Below are 19,307 nucleotides of genomic sequence, written 5' to 3'. Positions count from 1 at the left end.
CTTTCCCCTCCCTTCCCTCTACTTAACTCTGCTTTGACTCATGAACGTCATCAGTTTATCCCACCGAAGCACCCTGACACATTCTTCTGGACCCTTCTGGGTACCCTTTCCTCTTGGTTTCTTGTGGCTTGGGATCCAGTAGGCAACATCCACTTGGGCAGAACCCAGTTGCTTCTATGGTAGAGGGGGGAGTGGAAGGGTGGGGGGTGACGGGGCAGCCTAGTCCTCCTTAACCTGGCTCTTCAAGGAACCCCATCAGTCAGCAAGGTGAGAGGCAAAAGCTTCCGTGTTTCCTCACAACTTGCACAAGAGTGCTTGAAAGAGCTGAAGGTAAGTGGATGTTCTCAGTGGACACCTTAGCCCAGAGGGGAGGAACTTGCTCTGCAGAACCTCCAAATGCATGCTCCGGTGTCCCTGGACTTTTGCTTGGGTTGCCCTCCTTGCTCCCGCTTCCTTTCCCGTCTCTAACTTGTTATTTATGCATCAAGCCTCAGGCACCTTCTACTCTGGGACAACTCCCTCCGCGGCACGTACTCCTGGAGCCCAGCATCTTCCCATGAGCTCCCACGGTACCATGTCCTTCACCACACCTGTTCCTGTGTTTGGCTTCTCCAACAACCTGCAGGCTGATTCATCTTTGTTTTGCTCCTAGCAAACAATAAAATGGTTTGGCCTTTAGCAGACCGTCCACTGGCTACTGAATAAATGTGCCGAATGAAGCTTGTAGAGATGCAAGTAAGTCGAACGCTGACCTTAGGAGACCTTAGTCCAGCCTTATAATTAGCCCCCTCCAGGCATTCGGCTTCTCTACTCGTGCTCTCAGGCTGTGCAGCCACGATCCGCCTGAGGATTGGCACCGGGCTGAGCAATTATTAAATGATTATTTAATGATTTAATAGTAGCTAGCATATACTGACAGCTATTCCCCAGGCTGTGTTCTAAGCACACTCGTGTGTGCAGCATTCGTGTCTCACAGTTCTGTAAGGTAATCGTCCCTCTTCCGTGGGTGAGGACTCGGAGGCCTAGGGAGGTGACGCGACACCCCGGGGACAACAGCGAGGGAGGACCTGACTCCAAAGCCCACACTCCCTGCTGCTGTGCCTCTCTCTCTCTCTCTCTCTGTCTCTTGGGGAAAGACAGAGATGTTGACTAACCACTCAGGCTGATCCTGAGCTTGAAAGGCCGCCTGAGGTCACGGGAAGGAATCTGTCCTCCTCCTTACTCCTTTACCCGCCATCCCAGGACTTCACTGCACTCCCCTTTCGGCTTAGCGTGGCTCCAGCCGCCCGGGGCGCCCGCTCTCCCTCTGCAGCGGGGCTTCGGCCCCTTCCCACTGAGCAGGGCCCCACAAGTGGCTGGAGGGGGTTGCAAGGCTCCGGCGACGGGACATCCTGATGGCTGATGGCGCGTCCCAGGGCTGGACTGCGAGTGGGGCGGCCGTGAGCGCACGCAGCCCGCGGAGGACAGAGCAACGGCGTGGCTGTCCTTCCCACAACCGATCTCCAAAGGGATGAATGTTTCCTCTAAGCTCTTCAGTTGGCAAGAAAAGTAAATCCTTTCCAGGAAACTTATTTACGACGCTGGAAAATAGGGTGGTCTTCTCCCGGGACTGGGGAGTTTGTGTTGGAACCACAGGGCGACCTCCACTGCGACCGGAGCCCTGTGTGGTGAGGACACAGTGCAAAGGGAGACGTCCTCAAGGAGCCTTTTCAACTTCTCTTCAGCTGCAAAGTCATAATCTTAAATAAGACAGTTACCAAGAGGAACCCATGATGCAGATAGCTCAAGAGATGCTCCTGCTTCCCCATGGTAGCTGCACCAAGACTCAAAGTCTGCAGGCCTGGAAATCAACTGAGCACATGAGTTTTTAAAGAACTGTGTGGGGATTCTGAACCTCTATTTGTGTCATCACGTACAGATATTTCCACATCCAATGCCGGGGGAAAGGGAGGATATTTATAGTTATATAAATATAGTTATAGTTATCCTATCCTATAACTTATAGTTATTCTATAACTATAGGATTTAGACTGAAATATCGGTGTGTTCCTTACTCAAGGGATATAGGATTCTGGACAAGGCTTTGTTGGAAAGAGAGCGGGAAGACAGGTCTTTTTCTTTAGATGCCTTTAGGAATGGAAGATACATCTCATAATTCAGGAGTTCAGCTTGGAGGTGAAGTGATTGACTAAAATTTTAATAAGCTATACCCATTCTTGAAGATTAGACTCTTAATTTGTTATTATGATTGTGACCAAGATGGCCGGAGGCAGCAAGAGTCAGAGTACTCCCAACAAAGGCTCTTTTTTTCTCCCCCAAAGGCTCTTTCTTAAACTAAGATTTGACTTGCCAACAGGAAAATATAAATGCCAACAGGTATTCAACTGGACAGAAGACAACGGAATCTGGGTGAAATTTTTTCCCTTCCTATCACAGCTCCCTCCTGGTGAGTGCTGCAATTCCGGGTGAATTTAGTCCTCCTTGATTTTCACTTTCAGTAAGGGGAGAGAGTGTTCGCATGTGAAATGTCTATTTCCCTATGGTCTTACACAATGTTAAAGTGTTCAAATAGCGAGGTGAAAGATATTTTTTTGACTCGGAGCAAAACATACAAATATTTCTGAAGAACAAACTGAAAACATTTCCTGGTTTATTTTCTTACAGCGAGACCCATATTGCTCTGAAGGCCAGATGTGCTAGTTTTCCCTTGTGAAACAGCACATACAGTCAGCAGGCTTCACCCAGAAAGCAGTTTGGATTTTGTCCTTTAAGAACCGCAGGGCAGGGATCCTTCTGGGGAGTGGTAGTTGTCCTTTCTCTCCACTGTGGGAGGGAAGCTGGGCACTACTGAAGCTTCACTATTTACATCAAAATGGTCTGCCTGGGGCTGTGTTGAAGGATGTTGCTCAACTGTGGCTTGAAGACCAACCAGCATTAGATTAGGACCAAGAAATTGAGCACGTGGCCCAGGTCCTAAGAGTCCAGATTATGTCCACAGCAGAGTAGTTGCCCAGTTGGAACTGGTAGGTGCCCAGACAGGACATGTTGGCCGCATGGGGACTACAACAGATCACCACCAGGAGAGGACCCCTTTCACTTCCCCAAGAGAACTTAGCACGTTAAAACAAAACAAAACAAAACAAAAATCAAACAAAAAAAACCACCCAGCCAAGAAAAGGCCTTTCCCACATGCTCCTCTGCCTTTTAGGGCCTTGAGGCCATTCCCCCTAATCAGCTGCTGTGTTGGGAAAGCTTGCCCATCATGAATATCACTCTTTCCAACCAGATTGCTTCTTCTAGATCTTTAAAAACAAAAAAACACATTTCCAAAACCAGGTGATCCAGTAAAAAATGCAATATGGGATTTTACTCTAGAGTCATAACAACTCTGAAAATATTTCTGCTTATTCAAGTTAATTTCTCCACCAGAAATCTGAAATTAGGTGTGATAAGTTAATGATTATACAAACAAGAACTGCTTTCAATAATTTAATTGGACTCATGCCCAAAGAATGTACTTGCATGAAATATTAAATATTACTTGTAAAGCAATTTGGACACAGTCACACAAACATCAGGAAAAGAAAAAAATAATTCTCCACAAAATGCCAGTGTTTTGTTTTGTCTGGAAAAAAAAATTGACCACACAATTAGAGGTAAACGATATTTTCTTCAGCCGCGTCTCCGGTCTCTGCATCTTGTCCGGTCCGCGTCTGTAGGTTGTGCGCTGCTTCTGCCGCCCCCGTCTGCAGCCGGGAGCTGCGTGCACTGGGCTCCGGGGAGGCCGAGGGCCCCGGGTGAGGGGTGCGCAGGCCTGCAACAGATAGACGCATAGGTCAGAGGGGCAGCGCGAGGCCCACACACGGGATGCTAGGCCCTGGGCCGTGGGGTCTGGCACACGGGGGGCCATGGGCTCCCAGGGGAGCGACAGCCTGCAGTGGCGGCAAGGGACCCAACGACTGCAGCACCGACGTGCTCGCTGGCACCCAGGCCTCCTCTAGCTAAGAGCCTTGCAAGTAAGTGCAGGGCAGGCTCAAGTGGCCGGACACCTGTCTCCGTCCGCAGGCAGAAGCCGTGCCAGCGCCGAAGGGGTGCCCCCTGCCCACAGGCCAAGGTCTGCCTCCGTGAGGGGGCCGGGTGCACCTGCACGGCACCTGGCCCCGGGTTCCCGGGGCCCCCTGACCACCCCCCGACCTGCCTCTAGATGCCCATGGGCCAGCGGCCTGGGCTGCAGGCCTTGGCAGGTGGCTGGGCCTCAGCTGTCGGGGCACCCGCTTGCCCAGGGCAGGGGAGGGGACAGGGCTGGCGCCCTGGAGGAGGGAGGCCGCGGCCACAAGCTCCTGCCTCCGGCCCAGGACTCCGGGCACCCTCGCCCGCCGCTCGCCTGCAGCACATGCCCTGTGGCCTCCACGGACACGCGAAACCGGCAGCGCCATGTGACCAGCGATGCTGGCTACCTGGGCCCTCCTGACCCGGAGGCTCGGCTGTGAGGCTGGAGAGCAGCACCCCACACGGCTGTCCCCGGGGCCCGCAGACACCAGTTACCGCAGGAGCTGGAGCCAGCAGGGGAGGTGGCCCGGGACGAGGGGAGCCTGGACCCACAGCTCTGTGCTAACCCAGGCCTCCCTGACTCCAGATGCCAGTGGGACGTCGGAAAATCCATCTACGTTTGGGTGACTTGATTTTACTGAACCCCGATTCCAAATCCTGTCCCTCAGATTCTGGGAAGCCACTAACTACTGCTATTTTCACGACTGAGGATGCCTCTACTCCCCTCGTGCCCAGAACTGGGCCCGAGAACTGTGGGTCTTTACTGACATCACTCTTTAAGCCTCAAAATGTTGCAACTCACATTTTACAGTTTGGGGAATGGAGGCTCAGGCCACTTCAAGCCCTCCCCCAACATCGTGCAAGCTAGATCTGAACTCAGGAGCATTGCCACTTGCTCATGGGATCAAGATTCTCACGATTCTCATTCTCACGGTGATGGAAATGGTTTGACCATCTTTCCTAAATGAATAGAGACCTTGAATGTCTAGTGCTTCTCCTCGCTAAGTACCACATTTTGAAGAGTCACTTAGCAAAAACGAAATTCAGAAAAAGACATAGCAAGCTCCTAAAAACACACACAATTATTATCAAAATTACAAAGCTCCCTCATTTTATCAGGCAAACACAAACCACCCCCCGGCACCCCCTTGTCTACGAGGGCAGCACACAGCAGTCCACAAGGCCCTCCACTATCGTAGCACATCTGGAGACGAAGAGTGCCTGTTTGTGGTCACAACACACATTCATGCTTCCAACTCCTGTCCCCAGCCATTGAATGAATAAAGCCATTTAACCTCTAAGAAACCAATATTCCCAGTTTCACTACTCATGTTTAGTATCACACAACCTGAAACACACGCACAGCTCCAAGCCTCCGTCTGGTGGAGGGGGCCGGCCGGAGCCACCACAGTGCTGCCTCGTGGCCAACAGAGCGTCCAGCCACATGACACGAAATACCACACGGAGAACGAACAACTATCCACTGAATGAGGTGGCTGAGGGGCGACTGGTGACAAACGTGACAATACCAGGCCCGATGAAGCCCTTAATCCACGTAAGTCTCCTTCCTCTGGGGCGTGAAACATGGAGCAGAAACCCCGAGACACCGGGGAGTCTGGATCTGGCGAGTCCTCCTACTGGTTTCAAGGAAGGCATCCTCAAAACGAGCCGAAGGACCACATATAGATCAGGATTCTTTTATCTTAAGTTAAACTGTAGGCTCTGGTTCAGGAAGAAAGAGACCCAAGAATAAACGGGGGGAGGTGTAGTTGGTAATCGTGCGTGTGTGTGTGTGTGTGTGTGTGTGTGAAGGGGTGCAGACGTTTACTGAGAACTTCTTGAGATAAGAAGAAAAACACAGAAGAAGAAGATCTCTCGGTGAGAAGCCGCTTCCTTGGCCCTCAAGTGACGGACTCGCGTTGTTCTCCCAGATGGGTGACTAGAGGTTGTCGGGGTATGTATGCCTGAGGGGAGCTCGGTCTCCTCCTCCGTGTTCTTCCTTGGTTTCCACCCTAACTCTTTAGGGAAGGTCAGACAACCTTCTTTGAAATTAGAAACGCTTCCACGATTTCTGATTTTGTTATTCCATTTCAACCCTGAAAGAACCCCAGCACAGCAACTGTATACTTTCTCAAGGTCAGCCACCTTTTTCCACACTTCTTACCCTAGAGAATATGATCATCATATGGAACTCTAAACTGGAAAAACATTTGTTAAAACAAAACCTCACTGATTCAAAAAGCAGAATTCTTGAGTAACAAAAAATCATCCAATATTGTGATCAAAATCCCTATAAATTGCTGGACATAAAAATACCTCAATTTTAAATAAGCAAAGATATATGAATTTAACAGAAACAGAATTTAGTCAACCATAAAGCAAATGCTATTATAAGGAAACAAAACTACAAACTGGAAGGAAACTTTCAATCTAGTGTCTCAATAGAACTTTTCCTTTTACTTAACCTAAAAGATATAATGTGATCTTTACCATACTTCTGGAAACTAAACACAAGGAACATTATTAAGCTTAAAATAAAGACAAATAGGCTAAAATACATAGAAAACCCAAGGCCTTGCTAAACCAAGTGGAGAAATAAAATCTTGGTGCAGGATTTCTTCTACTGAACCGAACTTTCTTCCACACCCTACAACTTCATCCTTAAGAAGAAATCTCCTTAGACCCACCGTCCACTAATGAAGTTTTTCAGAATTCTAAGTACCCACATTTTGGCTGGTACTATTCTCTTTCTCCCATGAGTAGGGCTAGAAAGCATCCATTCTACCAAGGACATGCCCTGCACCACACACCGATAATCCACAGACCAGCTGGTGTCCTGAATCTCCCTATTCTTAGCCTTTAGTTGCAACCTGTTGGTTGACATTTGCATTCACCACTTTCATCATTTGCTCACCTCGTATTGCCATTTTAGACTATCAGGGAAGAGAATCTGAGGTGTGGGATGGCTTGTCCTGAGAAATGGACACTAGCAAGATGCAAAATCAGCCTTCCCGCCATTGGCTCTCCACCATTAGTATTTTGAGCCAACCAAACTGGATTAAGACCAGCCTATAAACTCGAGGTGTACAGTGCAACCACGTGCCATATTGAAAGTGGATGAAGGGCCCCCTACGCTGACGGCTGAATGCAACCTGTGAACGACAAGGTAACCTCGGGCAAGTCATCTCTCCTCTTTGGGCTTCAATTCACCAAGGAGTTTTGAAGTCACCATTCCAGCCTCTTGAACTCCTCTACCAAAGGAGAATTTATACATTTGTGTTTTGGGTTATGATTCACCAAATAATCTGAGGGAACAACAAATGAATGTGTTTCATTATCTTTTTTTAAAATTTTTTAAAGATTTACTTATTTATTTATGATAAACATAGAGAGAGAGAGAGAGAGAGAGAGAGGCAGAGACACAGGCAGAGGGAGAAGCAGGCTCCATGCCGGGAGCCCGACGTGGGACTCGATCCTGGGACTCCAGGATCACACCCTGGGCCAAAGGCAGGCGCTAAACCACTGAGCCACCCAGGGATCCCCCAATGAATGTGGTTTAACTCTTTATGTTCAAGAAATACAAATTTATCACCTTAGGTCCCATATAATGTTTTTAAGGTAATTTCCAGACATGGGTTCCGCCCCCTACCTTCATTCCTCTAGCACCACCTAACTGCCGGAGCCCACAGAGTCCTCAGGGGACAGTCTTCGGAAAGCTACCTAACGAGAAGGTAATGCCCGCAGTCAAACCCAGCGCATGACCTGCCCGTCAATGAACAGCAAGCTGAAGGAAACAGCGAGTTGCTTCCTAAGTTGTCATGAAGAAAAAGTTTGTGACAAGTCGGAAAGGGCTGTCCGTCATTTTAACATCAGCAATACTTGCCTTTCCTGGATTTTCTGGATGGAAACACATTCTCAATCATGGTATTTTTTAAGCCATATTTAAACTTAAAAGCACCAGTATAACTTTCATCATAAATATCAACGGTGGAGGTCCAGAACTTAACTCAACAGTATGGCCCCTGGCCAGGCACCAGCAGCCCAGTGCTGCAAAAAAGCACACTGAGTCTACTGTTTAGATTGTTGATGATGCCCTGCTCAGTCCTCTGCGTCTCATCCCATTCCAGTCTCCCAAATAAAACTCACAAAACAGAGCTCTGAGTCTCTGGGTCTTGGCTCTGTTCTTGTTTACTTTAACGAAGTGTTCTGACTTGTGCTCCTTATTACTATATCCCCAGTGCATGTTCCGAAGATCAAAATTCACACTTCCCTAGAATAAACTCCACCTCAAAAATTTTTTGACTAATGTTCCAAGTCTGCAAAATAAGTTGTATTCCCTATTTAATGACTGATTCATGCTTATACTGTGAAACATTTAAAAAATCGTTTCCTGATGGCATCACTGGCAATCACTGTTTTTTCTCAGGAGCATTAATGCACAGCATTTTTCTTCTAATGGAAAACACTTCTTGTAGGGAGCTTGAGGTATCTTCAGAGCAAAGGAAAAATGGTCTGTGTCACTAATTCTGCTCGACTCCATTTTCCTCCGTGAGCCACAAAGAGGTCGTGAGCCTCTGGCATGAAAATGAACCTAGATTTGGTGTCTGAGACCAATGATCTCAACTACTGTTATGATTCCATTGCGACCCCTCATGTACCAATACTGCTCCTGCTCCCTGCCCTGGAGGGAGTGTGTGTGCACATGTGGTGTGCTTGCAGAAATTTGTAACCTATAAAAGCAAACTTTTATAATTTTTCAAATTGTGACTGTTGTAGCCGGACTTTTTTTTTCTTATCGGAGATTAATACATTTGGAATCGAATGTGAGTTAAATAGGTAACACTGACAAGAAAGCAGTTGAAGCAATCAATACAATGAAGATGAGATTATATTAACAGAAGACATGATACACCAAGCCTGTTATCTGATCTTGGATTTGCTCCCACTCTCTTTTTTCCCCATTAGGTACCAATGTTAAGGACTCATGACCTTAACGTTTAGCAAGCCCTATGGGAGGGTGGGGCAAGTGCTTCCACCTTCCCCCTCTTATTTAGGATGCATTTCAAAGTGTTTCTCTAAACAAGATACCAATAAGTGTTAAAGAGAAAAGAATACAAGTAAGTTGATGCAACTCTGGGTAAATCAAGTCTATTAAAAGATTCCTGAGAATGTTACAGGCTCCCCTGCATTATAAATCTCTGAGAGGGGAAAATGGTAAGTGGCATCCCCCAAACTCGGGGAGAGTTCTCTCACAGTGTGCTTGGCAGTGCTGTGTTCCATGTAACATACTTTGGGAAACGGTATACTAGAGAAAGATAAATATATTATAGATTAAGGAAGAGACGGTGAATGACCAAGATGCCAGAATAAGTCAGGGCAGGAAGTTGAAAATAAGTGAGGTTTTCCAAATTCAGAAACTCTTAACCCTGTATATAATGCCCTATGGTGGACCCAGGCAATAATCATCAGTGGCCACTAGAGTTATCAGGATGGGGAACCTTATAATGCATGGACCAAGGTGACAGCATCTGAACTCATGGGGCAATTATAATATCATAAAAAGGCAAACAGACATGGTAAGCCTATAAGACGCAAGAGGAAATGTACAGTATGTATAATGTAGGAGATACGCAACACCATGTTTTTCATGTCAGAGAAGTATCTAGTCAAATATCAAATACCTATTCCCAACTATCCAGTTTACAGGAAATACAGAAGTAGAATAATATGTTAAACAACACTATAGAAAAGCAATCAGCAAAATTCAGAATGTAGGACGTTTAAACACCCCCCCTCCCCCGCCCAGGGAGGAAAAATGTCATTTCAAAATATAAACAACTTAGTCTTTTCAAAAAAATTATGATTTTTTTAAAAGGGAGAAACTTTAGATTAAAAGAGACTTAAGAGATCTACAAACCAAATGCAACATATGAAATTATTTGGATCCTGATTCAAACAATCCAAAGGGGGAAAAAAAACTGAAGAGAAATTCAAGTGTGGAGAGTATGATTTTAAGTAAAAAATGTTACATTTTTTTTAGGTGTAATGATATTATGGTGATGTTTAAAGAAAAAAACAACATTCCTTGTCTTTTAAAGAAAGATACTAAAGCATTTTGAGATGAAATCATAGGATATCTTAGATTTGCTTTAGGATAACCCAATGTGAGAGGGAGAAAAGAGCACCAATGAACCAAGATTGGCTTGTCTCAGTTTTGGTCATCATTAAAGCTGAGAGTTCATTAAATCATTCTATTTTTGTATACATTTGAAATGTTCCATGATACATTTTTAAAAGTCCGTAGCCTTACATATATTTGGCCTATAAAATTATAAAGGGCTCTCTGTTATTCCAACATTGTAGCTTCTATACATCTGATAGAATTGGAATACTCTGGCAATAAATTAGAGTCTTCCTCTGGACGCAGAGTATGTTTAGATCAATTTTAATGCGACTGTATGACAAGTCGTTGGCAAATGTGTGTGTACAGGTTTATATCTATTTAGAAAGATTCATAGTTCATATGAATCTAATCCATAAAATAGATGAGGTTCATTTGGGTTTATAGCTACCCATAAAAAATGATACAGATTCAAGTGTGGCCCGTTGCTTTTGCCTAGAAAATCTTACATCTCCTAAGTGAACTGTAATTCAGAAAAGATCTTTTATACCCTGGGTGTATTTGTTGGTGGTAATGAATTGGTAAGTAGCTCATGGAATTTAGATTCCTCTCCTTTAGCCTTTTGAGTTTGCCTAGAACTAAAATGTGATATTTAAGAAATAGAAAATATTTAGTCAAATAATTTCAAAGTAAATTTCAGTTTTTAATAATATATATTGTCAAAGGAATTAGTGAATATGATTCAAAAATTTTATCTACTCAGGATGCCTGGGTGGCTCAGCACTTGAGCATCTGCCTTCGGCCCAGGTTGTGACCCGGGGGTCCTGGGATCTAGTTCCCCATCGGGCTCCCTGCATGGAGCCTGCTTCTCCCTCTGCCTGTGTCTCTTCCTCTTTCTGTGTCTCTCATGAATAAACAAACAAACAAATAAATAAATCGTTTTTTAAAATTAGAGATATGCTAGGTGAATTAAAAAAAAAATTAAGAGCATCTGGGTGCCTCACTTGGTTGAACCTCTGACTCATGGTTTCAATTCAGGTCATGATCTCAGGGTAGTGGGATCAAACCCCGAGCTGAACTCTGTGCTCAGCTGGGCATCTCCCTGAAGATTCTCTTCCTCTGCCCCTTCCCCTACTCACTCTTGCTCTCAAATAAAATAAATACTAAGAAAAAAAAAAAAAAAGAATCAACAGACTAGTAGAAAATCTCCCAGAAACTTATTTGTAATGGAAATCGAAAAAGCAGGAAAGTCAGAGGATCCAAGAGATCCAATATATAACCAGAAACAGGTCCAATAAGATAATAGAAAGCAGAAACAGATTTTTTTTTAAAGGGAAATTTCCCAGTATCGAAGGAAATATCTCTAGATTGAAAGATCCTAATGAATAATCAGTAAAAATGGCTTTCACGAAAGACCACACTAAGGCATATACTACAATTCATCCAGGAAGGGATAAAGAGAGAATTCTAAAGGCTCCCAAAATTGAGAACAGGTCACAGAAGTTTAGAAATAAGAATGGCACCCGACGTCTTGAGAGCAATCCGAGAAGAAGAATCAAATCCTTCAAAATTCTGTAGGAGAATAACTTTTGATCTAGAATTCTAAGCCTAGATATCTTACAAAAACCAAGTATGAATGTGGCAAAGATAAATTGAATGAAAAAGACATTTCAAATTAGTTAATTGGGAAAAATGTGCTTTCATGACCTCTTTGCTTAGGAAAGTTTGGGGATCCGCTCCACCAATTAAAGGAATAGATCACAGAAGATAAAGGGACTGAAGACAAAGGATCCGTCACAGGAGGGATAGGAAGGGTGACACTTGCATAGCTGGCCTGGGAACGGGGACCTACGAGAAACAGGAGGCCAGAGGACCCTGGAAGGGAAATTTCAAGGAAGGAAAATGAAGCTGATAGATACTGGACATGTCGCGTGTGTGCAAACTACTATTGGTCAATAACTGAGCGGCGTCGGAGCTTTGAAGGAAGACATAGTGGAAGGAAGGAAAAATGTAAGCAAATGAAAATGGCAGATGGTTAAAGATTCAGTAAGATAGAAGAGAATAGTCAAAACCAGTGTTATTTTAAGTAGCTTCTGCACATCAGGTTGATTTTTTTCCATCTTGAAAGAGCTCAGCTCTCACAAATGTCCTTTTCCAATCCTAAAGGATCCACATACGACTGTAAATGATTTCTCTGAAAACTATTTCTCAAAGTACAAAACATACTGAACCCATTTGGAAAGAATGAATGTGTCTCCATGAATAAGACTGAATGCTTGAAATTCCAAAATCTGCTGTTAGGAAAAACACCTTTATAAATAGTCAACTCACCAAAGAGATAACCTAAAAAGCAAATAAATGCAATGATACTAAATCTCACTAGTAATTAGAAAAGTACAAATTGAAAGCATGTGAGTTACCATTTCATACCCATGATATTGGCAAAATTTAAGAGACTAACAATACTGAGTTTTGGGAAAGTTCGGGGAAAACTGGAACTCTCATATATTGCTACTGAGAATTATGTAACTTTAGAGAGAAAACAGGAATACCCAGCAAAACCAAAGACATCTCTACCACTATTAGGTGTTATCATGTGAATAAATTCTCATTCATTTGCACAAGGCGAATGCATAAAAGGATGTTTACTGAGAATCATTTGCAGGGGGAAAACATTGGAAATACCCTAACTGCTCATTAGTGGGGGAATGAACATGCTGGTGTTTATTCCTATATTGGAATAGCATACAGCAGTTTAAAATGAACTATTTGAGCTATGTGTATGAATATGCTCATTTAGTGAAAAAACTGGCTGCAGAAAGGCATACACATTATGTATTTACACAGAATATATATAAAAACAAAAAATATGTATTATTTATGCATACAGGCAGTGATAGCATAAAAACATACTATAGAAATGATATGCACCAGGGGCACCCGGGTGGCTCAGTGGTTGAGCATCTACCTTTGGCCCAGGGTGTGACCCTGGGGTCCTGGGATTGAGTCCTGCATCGGGCTCCCTGCATGGAGCCTGCTTCTCCCTCTGCCTGGGTCTCTGCCTCTCTCTGTGTGTCTCATGAATAATAAAATCTTAAAAAAAAAAAAAAAAGAAATGGTATGCACCAATTATAAGATATTGGTTAACTCTAAAAAGGAAAAAAAAGAAAAATGAGAGGGACGTTATATCTAACATTCTAAAAAAAAAAGGCAAAGATATCTGAGGCAAATATGGCAACGAGTTAACATTTGTTAAATGCACAATACACTTTTTCTATACGTTTCTGTTTGAAATTTTTCATGATTAAAACTTGTATAACAAAAAATGCATCAAAATACACAGCAACCAATTACAATATGTGGTTTTTATTCGGATTCTGAGTCAAAAAAAAAACAGACTAGAAAAAGTACACACACACACGAAACAATTTTGAACTTAAATACTGACTAGATATTGATATTATGGAATTCTTGCTAATTTCTCCCTTGGTGTGATAATAGTTTTAAAAGGAAGGCCTTATCTCTTAGAGAATTATACTGAGATATTCTAGATCAATAAATGTTCTCATACAAGTTCTAAGTACTGCTGCAAAATAAACCGGTGTGGTGGCGGTGAAGCTTCTAGAGGAAATGTGACTGGCCGTTCAGTTCCTCAGTTTCTCAAGTTGGAGAACGGTCACTAAGTGGTTGTCATACTCCTGCTTAATTATGTACATGTTTGAAATCGTCCACAATACAAACAGACCCAAAAAAGAAAAAGAAAAAGTCAAGATCAATTTTTTAATCAAAGTGAAGCTATTCAGATCCTGGAGTCCTTGTTAAGAAAAAGGAACAATTTTTTTAAGGCGTGGTGAATCAAATGGCAGGTAGGTCTCCAGCTCAGGGACACATCACCACATTCACAGCACTGAGGTCCCCTGACAGACAGAGACACCTCGGATTCCCGAGAACCGTGCTCATTAGGCTGATTTCTGGAAACTGTCTGCTTCATGAGCCTATTCACACCCAAAGAGTCATGCCTCTCATTTTGTGCGGGAAGAAGTGAATTCATTTTTCTGCTAGGTGAATAATGCAGGAACTCAACTTAGGAATTTTAATGCCATCAGCGAAGAGGGAGAGTTTGAATTTTAATGCCCCACTTACTTCTTACTGATGCAGGAGAGGGAAATCTGTTAGAGTTCTTAAGCATACAAGATCCAATGCCTTTGATCAAACAGAAGAAGGTAAGCAATTAAATACATCCAAGCTAGTTCTAACTACATCTTAATGATCATATAATTGGACTTCAAAAAATTGGTATCCAATTCTTTAAAGGTTGACAAATGAGTTTTTTTTTTTCTTGATCAACTACAAAATTACATGATGTCAAATGACTTACATGCCTTTTCTGTTCTGAGAAATTGGTATTTACAGTTTTCATAGCAACATAAAGTTTTTTTCTTTTTTAGAAATGAGAAACATTATTTTTGTAATTCTATTTGTTTGAAATGACGTTTGCCAAGAAACCAAACTCCAAAATATATTTTCCAACTGCAGCTTTGAGTTTATGCCACTCAAAGATGATTATAATTTTAAAAGTACAACATAATATATAGAAAAAAGTGTTTTGTTCAGTGCAGATTTTCACACCCTTGGCATTCTTTTCACATTTGTTTGTTATCAGAGTCAAGATAACTATAGTACATTTCTGGAAATTAAACTTAAATATTTTTAGAAATTGTACAGTTAGAGAGGAAGGCAGTTTGCGGAACAGAGACAAAAATAAGGATATTACCAAAACAGCAATCAAAAGAAAACATACATACAACAGGATTAACTGCTCTATTCCTTGGAGCCATCCTTTCCCTCTAAAGGAGATTATTTTTAAATTGTCTTACGGATACTAATGTCACGTGAAGCTACTCTAGCTGTTATATTTGCGCTCGTTGACATGTGACCTGTGACCAACACCAGAGCCTAAAGAAAGCTAATTTCCTTCGTTATCCAGCAGGTGACACGAATGCCCCCAAGGTTGCACTACACCCTCCTCCTCCTGGACAGAACTCTCTTCTCCAAACAACTCTTCTCAACAAGGAGCCACAGCTTTGCCACATAATCTAAGTGCTCTTTAGTGGAATCAGCCACCAAGAACAAGGATCATGGAGAGGAGCCTCGGCTCTTCCCTTGGTGACCAGCAGCCCTCGTTCCTGACGGACGTCGGGGGGCCACTGAGCACGCCGTCCCACAGTCAACCACCAGAGCTGGAAGGTGCCGGTGCAGAGAACTGTTATAAAGGCAAGACCCCCCGCTCAATGGCTCATGAGTACCGGCCACAGGTGAGCCCACTTCACAGATGCTCCAGAGAGCGAGCTTCCCTGCGCGGCGGCCAGGACAGCTTCAGACAGGACACACCTTCCCCGAGCCTGGAGGGGTGGCAAGGATGTCGACAGAGGTGGCCTCGCGGGGAGGTACTCAGGTGGAATTTGCAACCCTTGCAAAGGGGAGAAGATGCTAGATGCGTAAGAAAGGAGAGTTGTCACGTTTGGCTGAACTAGGAGTTTGTGCAAGTGAGTCCGGGCAGGGTTGGGGAGTGTGCTGAAAAAGTAGCCTCTGGAGGGTCTGGAAGGGAAACGTGAAGAGTTCTTGAGGAGCACGCCTGGCAACTACGGTGATGAGTTGAATGGTGGCCCATCAGTCTACACCCTTGGCTTTACACACCCCCTGCCCATCCCACCACCCTGCAACCAGAAGTAGCTCCCAGAGCAGAGGGCAGGGGAACTGTATTCCCATTTGCCCACCTGGACTGGAGCACGTTGAAGTCAATCGAGTTTCCATTCCTTTGATGGACATTCATTTTTTTTTTTGTCAATTAGTAGAGACGGTGTCAGAATGAAAACTGGTTTGAGGGGCGCCTGGGGGGCCCAGCTGGTTCAGCTCAGGTCGTGATCTTAAGAGTCCCAGGATCGAGCCCCACATGGGGCTCCCTGCTGGGGGGCGTCTGCTTCTCCTCCTCTTGCCTCTGCCCCTCCCTGCCATTCATGTCCTCTCTCTGTCTCTCATATAAATAAATTAAATTTTTTTTTAAAAGAATGGAAACTGTTTTGAGCTTCTTATCCATTTGTTCTTCACTAAACAGGCACTCAGTGCTTCGTGTGTGCTCTGCACTGGGCTGGACAGGAGGCGAAGTAAGGTGAACAGGACCTAGACTCAGCACCCAGGAAGCGTATAGGCAGTAGTTTTTGAAATACACTTTCACTTTGAAAACTCTGTTTCTTCAAAGCTAAACAAGTACCTATTCTAGAAATAATTCTACTCCTAGGTATTTATACAAGAGGAATGAAAACATAATTTACACACACACACACACACACACACACACACACCTTGTAGAGGAATGTTCACAGCTGCTTTATTCACAGTAGCCCCAAATGAGAAATAAGCCAGGTGTCCATCAGCAGAAGAATGGGTCACTGGTAAATTCATCTGCAAGATTACTCGGTAATAAAAGGAGACCAATTACAGATTCATGCAATGCCATGGATGCATCTCAAAAACATGCTGAGTGAAAAACAACTGAATACAAGAAGGTACACGTGTCTGATTTCATTCCGTTCTAGAATATGCAAATTAACGTATGGTGATGGAAAGCAGAAAAGCAGTTGCTTCTGGGGGTGGGGATTGGTTAGAAAGGGGTAGAAGGGAGCTTTCTGGAGTGATGGAAATATTCTGTGCCTTGATATACATTTTACCAAACAGACTGAATAGAATTAATATCTGAGCACTTCGGTGTCTGGGAATTATAACCCCAGCAAAATAAACTACATAAAGCATCCAAGAGTCTAAAGGGAAAACCGGTGCAAAATATAGCAGAAAGCAACGAAAGGGTATACTGGACACAGGATTACACAAGAGAGAGTCCTAACCCAGACAAAGAGGCTCTGGAAAGGCATCCAGAAGTAAGCGACCCTGGAGCTAGGTCTTGAAAGATGAGTAAGAGTTAACCAGTTTGGAAGAAAATGGTAGAAGAGAAGATATTCCTGCCAGAGAAAGTAAATGTACAAAAGTGGGGTTGGGAGGGTGGCTGGACCACGGGGTGAGAAAGGATGGAGAAGGAGAGGCAGCTAAGAGGCTAAAAGGCCAGACCTGGCCTCCAGGCCCAAACTCATCACCTCCTGTGCTTCTTCAGGGAGGACCCCCTTGGAGCACGTGGTGCCTTTGAAAAGGCCCAAGGAAGTGAGCCCAGAAAATCGCTAAGACTGGACACAAACCCTTATCCACAGGCCCAAGTGCTGACCTGGGGGCTAAACAAAACTCTTAAATTCATGTTGGATTTGGTTTTCAAAAGACAACCACCCATGTGGTAAATCATGTGGGGATGTGTCATCTGGATTTCAACCACTCCCAAGGGAGAAAACTGTATTTGACGGGTGTGCTGCAGGCAATGGATTTATTTCAACATCCACTTACATCAGTGTTTGTTCTACTCTATTTAAAGGAAGAGTAGGCCTGCAAGATGCTGGGCTGGGGAGGAGGATGCTGTGCTTAGACACCAAGATTTGGGAAGCACCACTTTTGGATACACAAGAGCACAATAAAAGTTTTGAAAAAGCTGGGTAGTTGCAAAACCAGCATTTCCCCGATATTGTTATTATGAGAACGGTCTATCCTGTGACACCGAGTGACAGCCAGTAGAGCTGTGGAACGTACTTCGAGATGGGCCTTCTTGGGTAGAACCCAAATGAGCTGTAAGTCAAGCCACCAGAGCAACCACTTGGAAGTAGTCCAGGGGCTCAAGTCTTCACACGTACTTCCTAGCGATATAAAACTTTCCTCATGCAAGGTGAACAAGTGGAACTCTGTTGAGTGCCGCTGGAGTTCCAGCTATTTTGTGTCTTGTCTTACAGAATCCTCTTACCACCTCCAAAGCAGATACTACCAGAAGTCCAATATGTAAGGAAATAAACACAGCAAGTCAACTTAAATAATACTGGCTTAAAATTTCGTAGGTAATAAATGGCAGAGCTGGAATATGAACCGAGGCATGATTTCCAACCCTTCTATCTTCAACACCACGCCAGTCAACCATCTCCACTGTACAAATATTAATCAAGGCCATTCCTTTGTGCGTTCATGTGTGTAGTCATGCATTCAGATCCCTCACTTAAAAATGACGTGCTGATAAATTCATGTAAAGTTCATTACGCTGGAAAAGACAATTTTTAGTCTATTTTGGCTAAAACTTGGTTTAAGAGATGGGAGAAGGTGGATCCCTTATCTTCTTCTGACTTTTGAATAACAGGAGGATACCCTACCCTCCACTTTTATCTTAGGCACATAGCTGGTCTTGGTCATTCTGGCCAAAAATGGTATTGCCATGCAGGTTTCCACCCTAGTAGCTTTTCTGGGTCAGTACGGATTCAGTCATTGAATCAAGCCCCTCATGAAACATATTTTCTGTAATTTTCCTGAACTATAGAGTCTTCAAGTGGGCCAATGGACTCTCTAAAAAAACAAAAACAAATTCTGAAAATAATCATCTCTAAACAAAACAAAACAAAACCAAACCTAAAAATCATCACCAATAACCATCACCTTATAAACTTGTAGAAGTACTCTAAGTTTAAGAGAAGATGTATTTTACCTTTAAGCCCCCCCCCTTAATTTATAAAAATAAGGATTTCATTGTGTCCCTATGTGAGTCAGTGGGTATCTATCTTAAGTAGTAGGTAACAGGTTGACTCTGACAAACATATCTGCAATATCTATGTATCCACATATCTGCATCTTTTATCTGACAAGCATAAAGTATTTTAATTTACTAGCAGCACCATTTGCAAAATTCCTTCCATACTCTTATCCCGAGGAATGACAACTTCTTGGGTAGGGTGATGTTCATGAGATTTCCCCCAATACTTCCTTTGCTCTGAGTCTCACAGACTGCAGTTTCGGGCTTTCTCCTTCCAGTTCATTAAGGCGCCTCTTGAGCGGAGGAAGCTCACAGAAGGTGAATTTAGGATCTGGTCTTTCACAATACTTTACTCTCAGGCTAGTTGATCAGCATTCAATAACAACAACAAAAAATTCGTTTTCATGTGTGTAGATAGTTCAAGGGAATGCCCTAAAAGACAGGGAATAGCGCTGCCCCGACCTCTGTCAC

The 19,307-nt window shown here is 43.7% G+C and overlaps 1 protein-coding gene across 1 annotated transcript in view; it reads right to left on the bottom strand.

Annotated features, from left to right (window-relative positions):
- Nucleotides 1-2,617: 2,617 nt before the first annotated feature.
- The window catches only part of ARHGEF28 (Rho guanine nucleotide exchange factor 28), a 289,077-nt gene continuing 272,387 nt past the window's right edge, over nucleotides 2,618-19,307 (bottom strand). The window contains exon 37 of the mRNA XM_038530837.1: nucleotides 2,618-3,814. Within this exon, the coding sequence (XP_038386765.1) occupies nucleotides 3,651-3,814 (164 nt within the window). The 3' untranslated portion in view covers nucleotides 2,618-3,650. The remainder of the gene's footprint in view (nucleotides 3,815-19,307) is intronic.

Source organism: Canis lupus, chromosome 2, assembly GCF_011100685.1.
Source record: "Canis lupus familiaris isolate Mischka breed German Shepherd chromosome 2, alternate assembly UU_Cfam_GSD_1.0, whole genome shotgun sequence".
NCBI lineage: Eukaryota > Metazoa > Chordata > Mammalia > Carnivora > Canidae > Canis > Canis lupus.
The sequence above is the reverse complement of the archived record's forward strand: the minus strand, read 5'-3'. Positions and strand labels throughout refer to the sequence as shown.